Source organism: Onychostruthus taczanowskii, unplaced genomic scaffold (genome assembly GCF_017590055.1).
Source record: "Onychostruthus taczanowskii isolate IOZ18803 unplaced genomic scaffold, ASM1759005v1 scaffold7, whole genome shotgun sequence".
NCBI lineage: Eukaryota > Metazoa > Chordata > Aves > Passeriformes > Passeridae > Onychostruthus > Onychostruthus taczanowskii.
This window is the reverse complement of record NW_024504786.1, coordinates 17,875,564-17,893,632: the sequence shown is the minus strand read 5'-3', so window position 1 is coordinate 17,893,632 and position 18,069 is coordinate 17,875,564. Positions and strand designations below refer to the sequence as shown.

The 18,069-nt window shown below is 42.3% G+C and overlaps 2 protein-coding genes across 5 annotated transcripts in view; both read right to left on the bottom strand.

The window, feature by feature from the left end:
- Positions 1–2,847: 2,847 nt before the first annotated feature.
- On the bottom strand, positions 2,848–10,718 carry S1PR1 (sphingosine-1-phosphate receptor 1). 3 transcript variants are annotated; one of them, XM_041421899.1, is made up of 3 exons: positions 10,703–10,718; positions 10,077–10,174; positions 2,848–5,647 (listed from the first exon to the last, which is right to left on the bottom strand). In XM_041421899.1, exon 3 carries the CDS (start codon positions 5,513–5,515, stop codon positions 4,376–4,378), a length of 1,140 nt encoding a protein of 379 aa, XP_041277833.1. In that variant the 5' UTR covers positions 5,516–5,647; positions 10,077–10,174; positions 10,703–10,718; the 3' UTR covers positions 2,848–4,375. The 3 variants fall into 3 exon arrangements, with proteins under 3 accessions (XP_041277833.1, XP_041277832.1, XP_041277834.1); XM_041421898.1 differs by lacking the exons at positions 10,077–10,174; positions 10,703–10,718 and adding an exon at positions 6,976–7,128; XM_041421900.1 differs by lacking the exons at positions 10,077–10,174; positions 10,703–10,718 and adding an exon at positions 6,613–6,919.
- A 584-nt stretch (positions 10,719–11,302) lies between these two features.
- LOC121345233 (uncharacterized oxidoreductase ZK1290.5-like) overlaps positions 11,303–18,069 on the bottom strand; it is a 45,033-nt gene continuing 38,266 nt past the window's right edge. For both annotated transcript variants that reach the window (XM_041421907.1, XM_041421906.1), the window contains 2 exons: positions 16,441–16,542; positions 11,303–11,605 (listed from right to left, as the gene is read on the bottom strand). In XM_041421907.1, the coding sequence (XP_041277841.1) occupies positions 16,447–16,542 (96 nt within the window). In that variant the 3' untranslated portion in view covers positions 11,303–11,605; positions 16,441–16,446. The remainder of the gene's footprint in view (positions 11,606–16,440; positions 16,543–18,069) is intronic.

The window sequence follows — 18,069 nt, the reverse complement described above, 5'->3', positions numbered from 1 at the left end:
TTATAGCTCATGTGTGCAGAGTGGATTTAATTACTGTTAATTACCACGGGAAATCCTCTGCATTGAGTAACAGTTGAAGGGAGATTTCGTGACCCTATGCAATTCTTGCTGACTGTGTAAAATGAAATAAGGTTCTATCAGAATAAATCAGATGATAGCTACTAAGCAAACTCTTTCCATCTGTAAATAGAAAGACTGAATTAGAAAAGTGTGAAAGTAAATTATAGGAACTTAAATTAGGTGGATTTTGTTTAGGGTTTCTTTGTTTCTTAAATCTTGACACTTTTTTTCTATTGATTTAATCTCATTTTCAAAAGAAAAAAAAAAAAAACCAAACAACTAAACATATGGGGAATTATTGAAATACAAGAGAGGTTTTCTGGCAAACTTTAGAAGCCTGGGGAATTTCCAGCATTTCAGAGCTGAGCCGGTTACGTAGCTCTAGTTTATGTACCCACATTTTTGAATGCTTTGTCAGTTCGACCCTTTTTACAACATCTGATAATGTCTCATCCCATACAAAACACAATCAGTATTGAGATCTTCTGGGCCAGATTAGGAATTAAGGAATGTTACAGTTGGGCAATCCCTGGATTTCTTAGGTGACCGGATAAAATAAGGATGGATAACAGTATTTTTACACATTTCTGTTCCCTGTTTTAGTCTTGGCAGCATGTGGTGTACAGCAAGCCCAAGGTTAGTTCCTGCTGAGTGGTTCATGGGGCATTCCAGCTGCAGCTCCTCTCTTGCTCAATATGCACCCTGCTATACCTGGCTCTTACACAGGAATACCTGGGCAGGGAGTTACCAGGGAAGTAATAGACAGATTTTATGATAATTTTCTATCCCTGTAGCTGTTCTTCCTTGCACTGGAAGAACAGCTAGGAAAAAGAATAAACATCAAAGGACTAGGTTGCTCTGAATAATGCAGGCTATTCTATTTCACGTAGACGTTCAGTATAATACACCTTTTCAGTTCTCAGTTCATTTTCTCTGCCTGTTTGTCACATGGCCATCACCAGGACAAAGCTGCATGCCCTTTCCAGGCACACAGAAGGCAGCCCAGGGCTCAGAAGGGTGCTTTCTACACTGCAGCCCCAAAACTGTGTGGTACATCTGGCCTAATCTGCTAGTGTATGGGAATGCATGGCCATGGCTGAGGAGCTGCAGGAGCAAAAATGGCCTTTTCATTTTTTTCACCTTACTGTTATTAATGCTATTATTTTATTACAGCTATTATTGCCTGTCTGAATCTTGTGTACTTGCATGTGGAGCGTCTATGGAGGAAGCAGATTTCAGTCACCATGACCAGGAGTGTAGGAAATGCTTCCCATGGCCCAGTGCCACACTCTAGGGTGTGCACATCTTTTACTGCGTGAATTACACTTACGTAGGGCTTTGAGTTCCCTCCCAGAAATGGGCTCCCATCACACAGTCACCTCCATAGCGGAAACTGTCATTTTCCACAAAGGCCCACAGTGCTTAGATGAGATAAGCAAGGGATACAGAAACACCAGCAAAGGGAAGGGAAATGACTCACCTGTGGGCTATCAGCTCCTAGTACAGAAATGGGGTGGTACTCATAAGGGGTCAGTGGCACCGTGCTGCAATGACACAGCTCAGCCCTTGTCACAGGATCTCAGATGTGTGGGACAAATCTCAGATGTGTGGGACAAACAACCTTAATGCCTGTAAGGCTTCAGGAGCAGAAGGGTCCCAGTCTCTCAGATAAAAACACCCCTACAAATTGAGATGTCCCTGTGCATTGCCTCATCCCTGTACATTGCATTTATTTACTCATTGGTAGCACAAGGGTTTAACTTGAACTTCCATAGTTTTCACATTTTTGGTGCCCTGCACAGAAGTGACTTTATCCCTGGGACAAAGTAGTGCTTTCCCTCATGACTGTCAGCAGCCAGGGTAAACCATCCCTGCCCAAATGAAGGCCTGAGCCAAGAGACACTTTATCTTGTGCACAAATACAGATTTGACGCTTTTTTCAGCCCTGCTCAGGTCACTATTTAAAAGGCTAGGAAGTGAGCACACATGAAATCATTCCTTCCATACAGGCAGACAGATGGAGAGAAATTCCAGCCTGCTTCCACTCTTTTGTCTTCAGGGCATTTTTGGAATTTCCTTCAGGAAGTGAGGTTATGACCCAGAGCCTTCCTCGGTGAGTAGGCTCTCATTTCCCACAGTAAACCCTGCACTGCGATGACATACAGTACGAGAAGGTGAGGTTTATCTTCACTCTCCAACTGCATCCGGTATGGGCTCCATGGAACTTAAAAGTAATTCTGAGAGGGAACGGCCACGAGAAAGGAAATGGAAGTCAAACCTTTGGGAGAAGTAACGCAGTATCTCTTCCACTACACTGCCACACTCTTCGCTGGCAGACCCAATGGAGCGCAGCGCTCGCCCAGCTGAGGCCATCAGCCTGTGTTTCATAAACTTCCTCGATGTTTGCAATAAGAGTTGAACTTATGAATTATATGGTGATACAAGTGAATTACTTCACTTTTCTACTCTAGGCGGTCATGGTAAAACTAGCAATCATCTGGTTTTCCTTCTGTTGGTATTTCATTGGCTGTCAGAGAAGAATTGCTCTTGTAGAGGTTCTTCTAGTGGCATTTCAACTATACAGCACATGCTGACAAGAAAGTTATAGTTTAAAATTCATTTTGTATTTTACACGATCCTGTGACATTACACGTTATGTCCCCACAGAATGGACTTAATCCCAGCATGTACTAAAATCAAGGAATTCTTTCACTGACTTCTGTGGAAACCATACACGGCATGAAACCACCACAATAGTATAAAACTGCTAGTAATCTGATAATAGACTCATTTAAAAAATCAGTTTATTAATGTTTAGAAGTCAATAAAGCTATGTGCAAATTGAACAATAAAAGTCAGAAACATTTTAAATACTATTTTTAAACCAGAAAAAAAAAACCCCAACAGTTTAATTGCACTGGAAATTTTACTACAAAGGCAATACATTTTCTTTACAAAATACCAGTCCTAGGAGTTGCTGATGACTGTAGATAAGTCAGTTGCTCTCAGCTATCCCAGATATACCACATTTGTTATAGTAACACTCTAGGCGCATGAAGACTCCTGTATCTTATTTACATTGTACACATTCAACCCCATTAGCACAGGTTAGAAAAATAGAGAAGTAAAAATGATGCTGTAAAACAAATACATTCAATTTAACAACAGGTACTTCTTCCAGATAAAATACAGACATCTTTGCTGAAATTATAAACATTAATAAAATGTGCCAAAATGTATTGCATTTTGTTATGGAAGTGCATTTATCTATAGTCATTTCACTTCAACTTTCTTTTTATTTTTTCTGAAACCCGACGTTCTCTTTCCTGATTTTCCAACTGGTCCTTACTTTTGGAAAGACTGTGAACCTGACACTGAAATACCCCTTCAGTTTTTAGCTCTTCTTACTTAGGCAAAATCCCACTGTTGTCAATAGTATTTTTTACTATTTTGTAGCCTTTCAAGTCATCTTGAAGAGAAATGATATTTAGTTCTTCCTTGCATTTTTCATGATAATGTAGTTTATTTAATGCTATAGAATAAAAAGGCAATCAAAATATGGGGCGAAATGCCCCTCTGAGCTACTCCATTAAATCTGACGCGGCCAATGGAATTGTACAGGCGAAAGTAAGTGCAGAATCTAGCTCATGGTCTTCAAATGTAATACAGACTGACAGCAAAAATTCACAGCTATGATCTTGCTAAGTAAAACCCCAAGAGCTTTGGACTCTGCAAACAAAACCTTATGACTTAACTAAAAGCTCTGCAAAATTATGCCAATTATGGCTGTATGTGGTCTAAGTTATGTTTGTGTGATCTCCTTCCATGTTATGTACTAAACAAACACACTTCTTACCAACGATACCAGAGCCACCACTAAATTCAGTACAGAAAGATCTTTGTGTCAGTGGTTTGCTGTGAAGAGAAAAAACTTCACATTCTTCTCACAGGGGAAAAAAAAAAAAAAAGATTCATTCTCCATTTCCCTCCTCCCCCTCTCTTTCTCTCACACACACCAGGCATCATTTCACCAAGGCATCAGTCTTTCAGAGTTACTAAGGAGATTTCAGGATATGAATGCGCCTGACAATCCTGAGCTGCCTCAGCGCAAAGACAAAACATGCTCCAGGGAAAAAGATTTTCAAGCCAGAACAGTGTGTCCCATTTCTTGAACTCCAGCCTCGCAAGTGCACCGTTTGCCTCATTAGAACTAATGCTACTTGCTCACTCAGCCCAACACTGCTGCTGTGAGCAGGAGGCGTCCCAGCTCCCTGATTTCAGAGGAAGACTCTGAAATACACCCCCATGGTTACTCCTAAGAAGATGAGGTAACATTGCCCGAAGACATGATGGTTTCAGGATGGTCACCGTCCTCCTTCTGTGGGTGTGAAGAGTTGTCAGACTTACTCCGGCTGAACTCCATTCCCCCAATGATTGGCCGTTTGAATTTGGTCCCAGAATCTGCTGGGGGACATGTGCAGCAGCACAAAATCTTGATGAAAGCCCTCCGCATCTCTTTGTTTGTCAAGGTGTAGATGATAGGGTTCGTGGCTGAATTGAGCACGGCCAGTACTAAGAAATACTCTGCTTTATAGAGGATTGGGCAGGCCTTCACTTTGCACCCTACATCCAGTAAAAGGAGGATGAACAGAGGAGCCCAGCAGGCAATGAAGACACTCAGGACTATGATCACTGTCTTGAGCAAGGCTAGTGACTTTTCTGAGCTCCTGGTAGCTTTGGTAATGTTTTTCCGAAATGTCAGCCTGCGGCTCCTAGTCCTCACCATGGAGTAGATCCTGCAGTAGAGGACCACAATAGATAACAAAAGGCCAGTGAAAACGGTTGTGCAAAAGAGAATATAGTGCTTGTGGTAGAGAGGCAGCACGGTGGAGCAGTTGGACAAGAGGTTCTTGCAGTTCCAGCCCATGATCGGGAGCCCCCCAAGGATGGCGGAGATGACCCAACACGCACTGATCAGCAAGAAGGAGCGGAAGCTGTTGCTGCCATTGTGGAGTTTCATCTTCAGCATGGTGATGTATCTCTCAATGGCAATGGCCAGCAAGCTGAACACAGAAGCTGACAAGGCAACAAACATGCTGCCTTCTCTTACAAACCACTGGTTGGGGGTCAGGCTGTAGGTTTTGTGTCCAGATAGCAGGAGGTTGGCAGTGTAAGCCACACCAGCCAGCAAGTCTGAAAGAGCCAAGTTCCCAATGAAATAGTACATGGGTCTGTGAAACTTCTTGGTTTTCCAGATGGTAAGCAAGACAAAAATGTTCTCTAAGATTATAAAGCAGCAAATGATGATAAAAACCACCGACGTCACTTTAATTCCAGTGTCCACACTCTCATTTAGTTTTCCCGTGTAATTATAATGCTCTTTGATGACATAGTTGACATCGGTGTTGGTGGGGTTGCTGGTGACCTTCTGCGGGGCAGTGGTGCCGGAGTTCATGGTGCCTGGCTGGGGACTGCTCCCCCAGCGGCCACCGGATGGTGACGCCGACCGCAAACCCGGTGGCTGCCCCGCAACTCCTTGGCTCCACAGCCTGCCCGGCACTGCTGCACAGCCTCACAAACTGCAGCCCTGAGAACAAGAGGCACAAAACCCAGACTTAAAAGAAAGAAGACAAAAAGTGTAGCAAATGCTAAAGGGTTTAAGATAATCTGCTGTTTTAACTGTGCATCAGAATTATAAATATATTCACACATGAATCACTTTCATTCAGCTGGTAAAACACATTTAAAAGGTGGCTAGGCATATTCAATAGGTAAAGCTAATAAGACAAAATAAGTTCTGTCATGCAGAACTGAACAAGTTGGAGTCAGCAAGGACTGTATTACTGGACTTCTTCCAGCACAAAAGATCTCAAAGCTCCCCAGCAGTAAGTTCTAGTCGTTTTTCTGCACTGGGAAATACAACAGCAGAGATTAAAAAAGGGAAAGGACTCACTTGATTAGCTTTAACTCTAAATGTATGAAAGTCTGCACAGAAATTACTTGACAGGAGACCCGTATTCTCCTCCATTAATAAAGTCTGAATCCACTTTGGAAGGGGGTAGTTATGCAATTTACTGATGCCATCTCAAACAGTGGTAAATTCACTGATGTAAATATAAACAAGAGATCATCTCAAAGCTGTAAACAGGTAAGGGGTGCCCTTGCTAAATACAAGAATATGCTTTACAAAGCCCAAAGTAGTAAAAAGTTCAGAAAAACAAGAAAAACATGGAATAAAGCTACAGAGCAAGCCCATTCCATGGGTCTGAAACAAAGAATGTCAAAACAAAAAAAAAAAAAAAAAAAAAAAAAAAAAAAAAAAAAAAAAAAAAAAAAAAAAAAAAACCAAAAAAAACCCCTTGCATTTAAATAACTAGTATTGCAAGCTTTTGAAATTGGCATAATTAAGTAATACGCATATAGAGGAAACCCCCTTTCCTGTGCTGAGAACCCCAGAGCTGGACATATAAAGGTTTTGTAGTGGACATTTAAAAAGAATTAAACACATAATATCACGCAAGGAAAGAAGAACAAGCAGATTTGCTAAATTACAGCCTAAGCAGGGCAAGGCAGTGGATTCGGCTCCCGCACTATTCCCGGGCTCCAGTCCGCATCGCTCCCGGGCAAAAACTCCCATCGCTCCGGTCCCACACCGCCCCTGTCCCGCACGGCTCCGGAGCTCAGACGCGCACCGCTCCGGCTCCGCTTCGTTCTCTACCGAGCGTGGCTCCCGTCCCGCACCGCCTCCGCTGGACGCGGCACGCAGCCGGGCACCGGCGTCCAGGTAGCCTCCTCCCCACCCCTTCTGTTTTGTTTCGCGGCCCGGGGGGTCGCGGCGATCGGGGACCGCAGCGCTGCCACTTGAGGCGTCCCCGCGGTGCGGGCAGTGCGCGGCCGCGGCTCCCCGAGCCTTACCTCGCTCAAGCGCGGCGCGGAGCCCAGACCGGCCCCGCACATCTTGCGTGCCCGCGGAGCAACTCCGGTGGGCGGGCTGGGGGGCTCGTTGGTTTTAATGTTTCTGCAGCAGCTGCTCTCCACCCCGTTTCCGATTCCCTGTCTCCTCGTGCACGCCCAGCCCGGCCCAGCCGGCCCACCGCCGGCGGGACACCCCCGCCCGCCGCCCCGGCCCTGCCCCGGCCCTGCCCCGTCCCGCCCGCCGAGGCGTGAGCAGCCGCGGGCGCTGCCGTGCCCGGCTGGCGCAGAGCCCGCGGGGCTGCAGCGGGCGGCACAGGAAGGCGCGAGGCGAAGAACTGCCCCGCCGGACCCCCTCGCCGTGCCGGCCGGGGGACGCGGGGAGGGGACGCCGCTACCGGGCTCCAGCCGTCCCTGACCTGGGAGCCGCCGCCTCCCGCCACCGGGCGCACCCGGCATTCCGGGGAAGGAGGTGCTGGCACGGCCCGGCCGGCTCCGAGCACGGCTCCTGCGCCTCGCGGGGTGCCGGGGGCAGCTTCCCGCCCGCCCGGCTTTCTTGCCTCCCGAGTAGGGACAGAAAGGCTATGGCCAAAGGCAGCATCCCGTACGCCACCTCCGTTCTCCCTCTTAGAGGACAGTGTAAGTCATGTCTAAGGAAACACCTGGAAGAAGCTCTTCCATTTTCTCACTGCAGCCAAGGTGTGTTTTTGCCGTGGCAGGCCCGGTGGCTGTCACCCGCACTCAGGCTGCAGAGTGACTCACCAGCGGCTCCCCCCGGGGGGCAGCAGCCCGACAGGGCGAGGATGGTGCCAGGCTGCGCTCTGCGGGGCAGCAGCCAGAACGGGCCCATGGGGGACAAACTCAGTTCATGCTACTGTCAAACAGCACCAGGTGCTGGTGTTTCCACATGAAAAAAAGCCCAAACAAACAAACAACAAACAAACAAAATCAAAAACCCCAAACATCCCCCCAAAAACTAAAAAACCCCAAAAACTAACCTCTGCGTGTTCAGAGGATGCTGTAAAACAACTATGTTTCAAAGTATGAAGAAAAGTTTTTAATGCATTTTTTCAGAAACAAAGTGGGCAATGGCAACTACTTAACATTGTTACCACTGTATTATATTGTATATTCTTTTAAAAAGAAAAACCACGTTTGGCATATGTGAAATGCCAGCTCTGGTGTATTCTACTGTTGCACTTACTGCAGAAGTTTTCCTCTTCCTTCCTTGCTCTGCTCTTGTTAACTCCAAATTGAAATGTAAAAGAATATCACAATAGGCCAAAGCAAAATATATTGGGTCTTTCAGTTTAAAGCATTTTGCCTTTCAGTTGGCTGTAGCAGTTGTTATGGGGAAGCAACTTACCCCTGAAAGACAGTACAAGTATTCTACCCTCAGGAAGAGGGTCTCTCTCTTATTTATGCTAATAGTCATGCTTCAGCTGCTCCACACCTCTCCCAGAATGACTCAGATAAATTACACTGGCAAACAGACATTTACTCTTCTACCACAAAGCTAGAAACTTGAAAAGATATTTAGCCTCCTGAGAGCCTGGAGGAAAATGCAGCCGTTAAGTCACAACTGTCAGAAAAGGCACATGAGATAAATCATGCTTGAGGTTGACATATGTATCCCCTGCAACTGCCCAACATACCCCAGATATTTCAAGCTTTCCCCCTTATTTATCTAATATATAGAAAATACTAAATACAAGTGCATTCATCAGGCATTTTCTTCTAGAAAATAATTCTCACATAATTTTAAGCAAGAGGAACATATTAAAGGAACATGCTTTAATTAAAGGATAGAATGATTCAGGGTTTCATTATTCAGATGTGCAGGCTTTCATGTCCAGGCTATTGGTTACCAGCTGACAGGATACCAGCTCAGAGATGTGATATCCAACAAATTAATTGTCAGAGGCTGTGTAAAATCACAGAACCATAGAATGGTTTGGATTGGAATGGACTTTAAAAATCACGCATTTCCTATTCCATTACAGGGAATGCCCCATGGGCAGGGGCACCTCCCACTAGGCCAGGATGCTCAAAGCCCCATCCAGCCTAGCCTTGAACACTTCCAGTGATGGGCACATTCATCCTTTATTTGGGCAACCTGTTCCAGGGCCTCACCACCCTCACAGCAAAGAAATTCTTATCAGTATTGAAACTAAACCCACTGTCTTTCAGTTTGAAACCATTCTCTTGTCCTGACACTACATACTTTTGTAAAAAGTCCCTTTCTAGCTTTCCTGTAGGAAAAGCCCCCTTTATATACTTAAGGACCACAAGAAAGTAACCCCAGAGCCTTCTCTTCTCCAGACTGAACAAACCCAGCTCTCTCAGCCTTTCCTCATAAGAGGTGCTCCAGCCCTGTGATCATTATTTGCATCTTTCCTCCAGACCTGCTCTGATCATGTCTGGTCCATATCTTTCCTGTGCTGAGAACCCCAGAGCTGGACACAGCACTGCAGATGGGGTCTGGCCAGAGCGGAGCAGAGGGACAGAATCCCCTCTCTTGACCTGCTGCCCACACTTCTTAAGGTGCAGCCCAGCATACAATTGTCTTTCTGGGCTGCAAGCTCACAATGCAGGGTCATGTCCAGCCTCTTATCCACCAGCACCCCCAAGTACTTCACCTCTGCCTCTCTCAGCCTATAGTGATACAAGGAGTTGCCCCAACTCAGGTGCAGCACTGGGTAAAATATGCAGGTAATTTCAGTTCCATTCCAAAATGTGGGTATTTGTATCACAAAAAGCATCATTAAACTTAGATGACCACACACACTTACAGCCTTCTTGACATCTTGGCAGTGAGGAAACTGAAATATAGCTTCATTCTTCACAGGCAAATGGAGGCAGATCACCTGGATTTGCACTGAAGGCTGTCTAAACCCTCAGAGAAGATAGGTTAACATAGTTCAACTGCACAGGTTCTAACCTGCTTACAAGGGCTGAAAAAAAACCACAGGACTCAGGTTGGTTCAGCCAAGTCTCCCAAAACTGTAGTTGCTTGTGTTTAGCAAGGGGGTTTACACCAGGGTTATACTCCAGCCTCACCCTGAGAACAAGCCACCAACAGAATGAGAACTCTTTCTCAGTACCTCTCCAACTGCCTTGTCCATTGATAAGGAAGCTTGCACTTCTACTACAGAAATCCAGTGTATACATGGCTCCTTTGAGAACTTGATTCTGGAATTGCCTATGGTCAGAATAAGGAGAAAGAACAACACAATGTTATTCATGCATTTCAGAAATAACCAGAACGCAGGTCTCTGTCAAATGCCAGCAGGAAGGCTGCACACATCAGGACACCAAACTTACACATAAACAGACACCTCACCTGGCTAAACTGGTTAAAAAAAAATGTTCTGCACCATGTCTACTAGCATAAAGAGACAGACACATTTTTCACAGGGATCCTGATATGCTCTCAGGTAGTTTTCACGATGAGCAGAAACTCATATTCTATGGAATGTCATGAACAACAACAAACTAATACTGACTGTGTGTGACAGCCAAAGTTCTTGTGGAACTTCCAGTGAGAGCTTAGTGTGGTAGGGATTGCAGAAACCTGGCTAGTCACAGAGCAATTTCCTTGCAGGAAAATCCTTTGATCTTGTCAGAAAAGAAGCTGTAAGCTGGGGTCCACCCAATGCCTGCATATCAAAAGACTGGTGGCCTCTGACACGACCAGACCCAACTCTCCCAGTGCAGCTGGACAACTCACAATTGCATCAGAGGAGTCTGAACACTAGCCATCTTGAAAAGATAGTGACAATCCCTGCAAGAGATATTAGCAAAGGATTTTTCTCCAACACGTCATTCTTCTGCACTTTTCCGAAGTTTCTGTCCATATAAGTACTTTTATTCATCCTGATGCAACTCAGGGAAGTCACAACGGGAGCCATTCCTCTCTGAAGTGCTGGGTCATTACAGATCTGTGAAACAGTACCAGAGTGCAGGTTTGGTCACCAAGAAAATATCAAGAATGGCCTGCAGAATCCCCCAAAATTCTCATGACTAGAAGAAATAAAAAAGTTGGATTCATTGTTTTGCTGCAATCCCTGAACAAATATTCCGTATTTTGAATCGCTTGTCAAGATTTACATGCATTGTAGCATCCTCTTATGTGCCTTCAAGTAATTGATACTTTTCAAAATCTGTAAGGAAAAAAATACGCCTAACTAATGTGTTCAAATGGGTTCAAATGACACCTTAAATGAAGTACATGCAGGCAGAAGAAAATAACAAAATTGTGAGACAAATCAACCCATACTGGGAGACTATACCAGAAAGTTTTAAGAGAGCAAAGAAGACACTGAAAGTATTTCTGTATCTGTAAGAAAGTTACAAAGAGTAAATTAAATAATTTTATTAATTTGTTAACATAAGAGTAACTACAAACCATTTATACTGATTCTTGAGTATACTGAGTACCTAAGAAAACAATTCAGATTTATTGTTCAGTTTAAAATTAATTAATGTTTCAGTTACATCACTTTTCCAGTTTAGAATAATCTGGTTTTAAATTATTCTTTCCACAGGGAATAGTTTGATTAATTAATTTTCTGTTGATATTCACAGTGTTCCAAAATTCCGTATCTTCTTTCCTCAGATTAGAATCAAAAACCTGGTTTGGAGGAAAAAAAAAAAGTCATGAGAATATTGCAAAGATTAAAGAACACATATTTTTTCAGTATTAGTATTATATAACTTAGATGGTCTGGTTTTAAGTTACTGATATTGATAAATAATATTAATTAAATGGCCTTTGTTGTTTAAAAAGGCAGTTGTAAAAAGTTTACTATACTCATTTTTGTGAGAATCTGCACTTTATTTTTAGCTCACTAAGCTGAATATATTATTAGGAAAAGCTCAAGTCTGACGGGAAAGAATTGAAGTAGTTGAGAAAGTGACATGCAATAGTTTGCATGGATATCATTGTACCCAAAAGTCTAACACACTTTAATATATGGAGCAATCATCAACAGGATGATAAAACTGCTAATACACTCTTGAACTTCCTACTAGTATTTCAGCTACAGAACGCTTCTCAAAGGGCAGTCAGTGGCTGGCCAGGCCGCTGCCAGGATGACACACACTCCACCTGGGCACAGAGAGCTCTGCTGCAGCCGGTCCCTGCCGGGCTCCTTGGAGCAGCCATCCACAGCTCCGGCCTCACCTACAGCGCCCTGCAGAGGGACACACGGTACAGCGCCGGGACACAGGCCAGGCACTCAACACCTTCTTTCCAGTGTGTACATATCTTACTGGAGGCTGCAAAAAGTTAAAAAACTAGGTACAGAAAAAGTCTCCCAACACAGCAAAACAAAAAATTATCAGAAGGTTGGCTCACTTGTTATTTTTACCCAATGCCCAATAGGGAGAGGTGAGCTTCAAAGCTTTGGGTGGGGTGTGGCAATGTGGAAAGAGTTAACTGCCTTGGATTCAATCAGTATCAGCAAGAGCTACACCACCTTTACCCCCATTTTCAAACCAAGGGTTAACCACAGAGGTGTGAATATTATACAGTCGGTTTGGCCCAGCAGATTTGTGAACTTACCAGTATTACACATGCTACTCAGAAAATAATGCCTTGGAAGTCACGTTGGGGGGACAGGTGTGATAGGAACACTTCTGCAGCCTGATTTTAAAAAATTGCTGAATATTCAGTTTAAAATCCCATTTCCATTATTTTCCTATGAAACATTCTTAGGTGCCTTCATCTCCAGTCATATAAGAGATGAAAACCAGAAAGAAGCAAGAAAAATAGGAGAGGGAGTTACTCAGAGTCAGGCAGGAAGCTACTTGGCTGCACAGAAAATGGCCTCACCCTTTCCACTGACTTTTAGTTTATATTTTTCTTTTCCTTATTTGTTTCAAGAGTTTCCTTCCATTAGGAGTCACAGAGCTCTTGCAAAGGCAGCTGACTGCATTTAGGTAGATAGCACTGATAAATTGCATCTTATTTTAAGTAATGGTTTATCTCAACTGAAAAGGAGTGTCCCAATCAGTCACTGCCATAAATGACATAATGACAGGGAAGAAAAAGTGTCTTCAGTTTTCTGGTGTATTCCCGGATCCTATTGGCAAGGTGATGGGTTACAAAGATTAAATGGATGCATTGATGCATCCTGAAAAGGGTCACTGTAGAAAGGTGAACACATTTTCTCTCTAGGGGAAGTTTGTTTTACAGAAATAAGAACAAGAGGAAGAATTTCAAACCTGGGGAGGAATATGCATATAATTCCAAGAATTCACTTGAGGGATAAATTCTGAGTTTAAAACAAAGCAAAATCTTAAAAAATGAGCACCTCTAGGCTAACTGACCAAAGAATAAATAAAAAACATGGGTTTTTTATTTAAATAAATTAAAAAATGCTGAGTTTGTATGTCCAGCATTTCATACCCTTTTGGTCTTCTGTGTCTCTTACCATAAATTACTCCTCCCTGCTATTCCTAAATCTCATTAGTGTTCACTTGTCAATTTCTTATTAGTTGTCTTCTTTGACCAGTGTTGGGAGTACTTTAGAAAGGTTCATTTAGAAGAGGTGATGTGGACTTACTCTTCAGCAGCCTTTGCTTAACAAGAAAATTATTACTGCCAGAGTAATGCCAATGTAGTTGTACATAGGGGCATAAAATAGGAATCCACCAAGTCTGTCTTTCCTTCTACAACCTCACCAAAAGCAAAAGAGGAGTTGCTCAATGATTCTAAATTAATAAACATGATGTAAAACTTGTGAATACCACAGTCAAAGGAAGAGGCTTCAGTGATCTACCCAAGGCCACAGGAGATAACAGGGTTTCAGTCTCTTGGGCAATTATAGCTTCTAACAGAAAACAATGGCTATTAGTGAGGCACAATGTGCAAAACTGCTCATCACACCTGGGAGAAAGATAGCTTGGGTCAGCTGAGTCCCAGCACTTAAAATCTTGTGTCGTCTCAAATTACACCTCACTTAGTACACAGCTAAATTAAACTCCTCTGTAGTTCTAAAGGCACTAATTGGCAGCAATGGAAATTCTAGAAAAGATTACAAAATAATAATGAAAAAACCCCACCACAGAAAAAAGTCCTGAACCAACAACAATTCATCCTGAATGTAATCAGAAAAGTATCAGATTAAAACGGTAACTTGCCACAGCTACTCCTTAAGAAGAATGCTTTTTTAGTAATACTATTCCTGATAACTCCTCTCATTACTCACTGAACTGCTAGGATACCATGACCTAGCCTGAGAAAATGGTGGCTTACCCTCTTCACAAATGCAGGTGCAGACACCAAAAACATTGTAAAATCTCTGACAAAAGGAGCACTGAAATATATTACTAACTCACAGCCATTCTCACACATTCTCCTATGGGGGGCATTGGCAAGAAAATCTGGTTTAATTCCAATTAGAACAGGGAGGTGATCAGTCAGAATCAAGTGTAAAAACCCGAAAGTGTTCTAACAAGCATAGAGCTCTAGCCATGTAATCCTAAGTAACACTGTCCTGGTAACCCTGGAGCTAGAATTTGCTAGCCTACATAAAGATTTGGTTCCTTTGACACATCATTATGTTTGAAGCAGTATGTTGATGTGATGTCTGTTTCTTTAGAGAGAACTAGAGGTGAAACTCCAACCTGTGTTTTGTAAAGTCTTAGAAAGTCATCACTGCCAAAAGCCGTATTTAGGAAATATCAGGCACATGACTCACTTCTAGTCCTTGTTTCACTAATTCAGATACACTGTGAAGGAAGGAGTCCCTCAACAGCACAGTTCAAATTTTTTTTTCATACTGCTTCATTGTTCTTTTCAAAAGCAGTATTAGCTGAGAACCGCTGGTAGAAAGGTTTATTTCTGGACAATTCTTTACAACTTTCACTTAGTCATTGCCACAGTTTTATGCAAAAGCTAAAAGAAATGCCTAAAAATTACATTAGTTTTATAAATGAGCCTTACTGTCTGGGACTACTGAACCCCTCATCACACAGCAGAGCCAGGTACAGAGCAGTTCTTTGACACCTACAGTGGCATTCCCAGGTACTGGAGCCCCCCAGACTGCAGGCCATGCTTGAAACTAGAAAATAACCTTGCTCTGGAGAGTGTGTATATTTTTCAGAACACCACACTGTGCAGGTATTAGTGAGCAGCACTTCATAAAATACCTCGCTTTTCATGGAAATTATTCTAAAGGCAAATCTAGACAAATTTTTGTGGACAAGTTTACCAGAAAAAACTAGACAATACTTCTGAGGAGTTGTTATCTAAAAGGTAAATTTGTCTGGATTTTAGCCAAGCTGTATAGAAGCTCTACACTTTGAGGACAAACAATGCAGGCTAGAATATGTGATTGCTGTAAGCCACTTCTTGATAAAAAGCTAAGGAGCTTTGTTTCACAATATGACTAAAGCAGAACGGCACTGGGAAAACTGCCTCAGGAAGTCCACACACAATATAAATCATAATCAGATTTTCCATATCTTTCTAGACACAGGAACTCCTAAAATATCAAGCCAATGCGACTACAAGTTGAACACTAAGCCAATAGATTCTGCAGGCATATTTCTCAAAACAGATTTGTGAGCTACATTTATCCACATTCATCTCTCTATAGAGATACCTATTTTATAAGAAAATCTGAGGAACTATATAGTCTCTTAATGGGATTTCCTGAACAAACCCAAAATGAAATCTAAACTAATTCTCACAAAAAGCTACAAAAAACTCGCCTCCATTTCCAGTAAGTAATAACAAAGATGTCTTTTTGGCTCATGGAGTCTGCTGCTTATCCCTCAGCCCTGCAAATAGTTTATTTCTACCTGGACTTGTCTGGAAAGATTTCTACTTTGGTTTACCTACAGGCTAGTAACTAATATGCATAGAACTCTCTGAGTCAATGCCATACTAATGCTATGATATGTATAAAACTTTTTTGGTGATGCTCAGATATTGTGTATTAAAATGAGATTGTATTTTTGATAGAGATTTGCAATATATTCACAACATAAATACTGTTATGATAATGGCATTAATATTTTTTTTAAATCTAGCCTTTTCTTCTTCATAAATTGTGTCTCTCTAACAAAGTACTTGAAAAATTATTTCATACCCAACACCTATATTGCACACTAACACTTTTATCCTATATTTTTCAGGGAGTATCTGCTCATTTAAATTAAACAGCCTGATGCTGTTTAATATATAAAGGGTCCATGGTATAAATAGGAGTCTTTGCATGGACTTCAATGGACTGAGGAACAGCATTTGAGATGGAAATCTAAAATCTCTTTGAGGGTTGTACAAAAGTGCTACCCTCAAAAATATCTTTTGTCTGTTGCCAATGTTAAGGATTTCAAATCAGTGGTCATTATTAGCAGATATCACTATCTTGATTAGATTCTTACTGTAACCATCTCTGAATTAAAATTACATGGTGTGACTCACTGATCCCCTAGAAAGCAAAGAAAAGCTCAAACCTTGATTCACACAATAAAACTTGGATCCCAGGAAACATGTCTCCCATCATGCATTCCATTCAGAATTTCAACATCATCTTCTGCTATTGTAAAATCAAACACCTGTGGGAATGCATATATAGTTAACATCATGAACACAGAGAGAATCAATAACCTCAGATATATACTAGTATTTAACTGACCAAGATTCATTTAAATGTGAGGCCCAATTTTTATATATTTTTCCTTCGGAAAATTCTTACATTTTGTCATAGAAAAATACTCCATCAAGCTGACAGGCTCCATGCTATTGGGTCTTTTGCTCTTTAGTGACTCATGTTTATTTGCAGACTATGTTAAGATGGTTTTGTAGCACTCTGGCCTCAGGCAAGGATCCAAGACAGCACTCTCTATTGTCACTGCCAGAGGTAGGTATAGGAATATCCTGACAACCATCTCTTTGGAAGAATGAGATCAGTATTTCACTTACATCCCAATGTTCAGTTTAGAGTGTTACAGTTCTCTTTCTCAGAACTTTAGACAAAGAGAAATTTTAGAAAGTATCAGGATATTCACAAAGCTAACAAGCCAAAGGCTCTGTCTGTCTTTTCTATGACTCTGACAAAATTCTCACAAACCAGCTAAATACAGAAAAAGTGCTACAGTGCCTCAGTACTAACTCAAACTTGAAAGCAATCACCTGTCTTCAAACACAGGTTCTTACAGCCACTGCCTTCTCCTGTGGCCATACCTGCAGTGTGAACGATGGTGTCAGTGCTGTCTTAGCAGGTGTCCTACTGAGACATTATCATGAGGAAGTTGCTTCTGTTCTCTTTGTCAGAGCTCCTCTGTGCTCAATAAAAAGATTCTGTGGAGCCTGAACTGTAGCCAAATGAGCTCCTCCCATCCTGCATTATCCAGCAACCACTGTTTTCTGGAATGACCCTTGTAGTCAAATCTCAGTGCTCTTTCAAGCCTTTTAAGCTTAAAGCAGGGACCAGTCCCAGAACTAGAAACCCTATGTATTATATACTGGAGGGTTTAATGAGGACCAACGTGACCAGAAGTGGTAGAGACTCAGGCCAACACAGAAACACAAGGGAAAGAAAAAGAAGGGAGGTGTGACAAACAGTACTCAAGGACTGAGCCAGTTCTTTCCTCTCTCCATCTTAAGTGTTTTAAGTTTGGATTGTAACACATTCCCTGAGTTGTGTGAAACGAATTGGTGGTGCCATAGAGTAAACTCTGTAAAAAATGAAATTAATCTGGATTTCAAATATTATTGAGAAAAATAAAAGTATAAGGAAGGATTTTCTAACTGGTTTTGTTCTCTGATCTTGTTCCCAATACAGTACCACAAGCAGATGTGCTTATACCACAGAAGGCAGTGTGAATGTCAGAATAAACAGTTAAGGCAGGAGCTGTATAAACAAGCATGGCCACCAGCAGAAATTCTCATTACAGGTATACTGATTCACACCTCCACACACACACACACAGAAGGATAGAAACAGCAGATGGAAGATTCCTGTCTCCTTGCAAAGTTTCTTCCAGATTTGCCACAGCAGTTCATACCCCTATGACATTTTTGGAAATAAGTTGTGCTTTTGCCTACCCTAAAGAAAGAACACTTTCAGATTAGAGAAATAG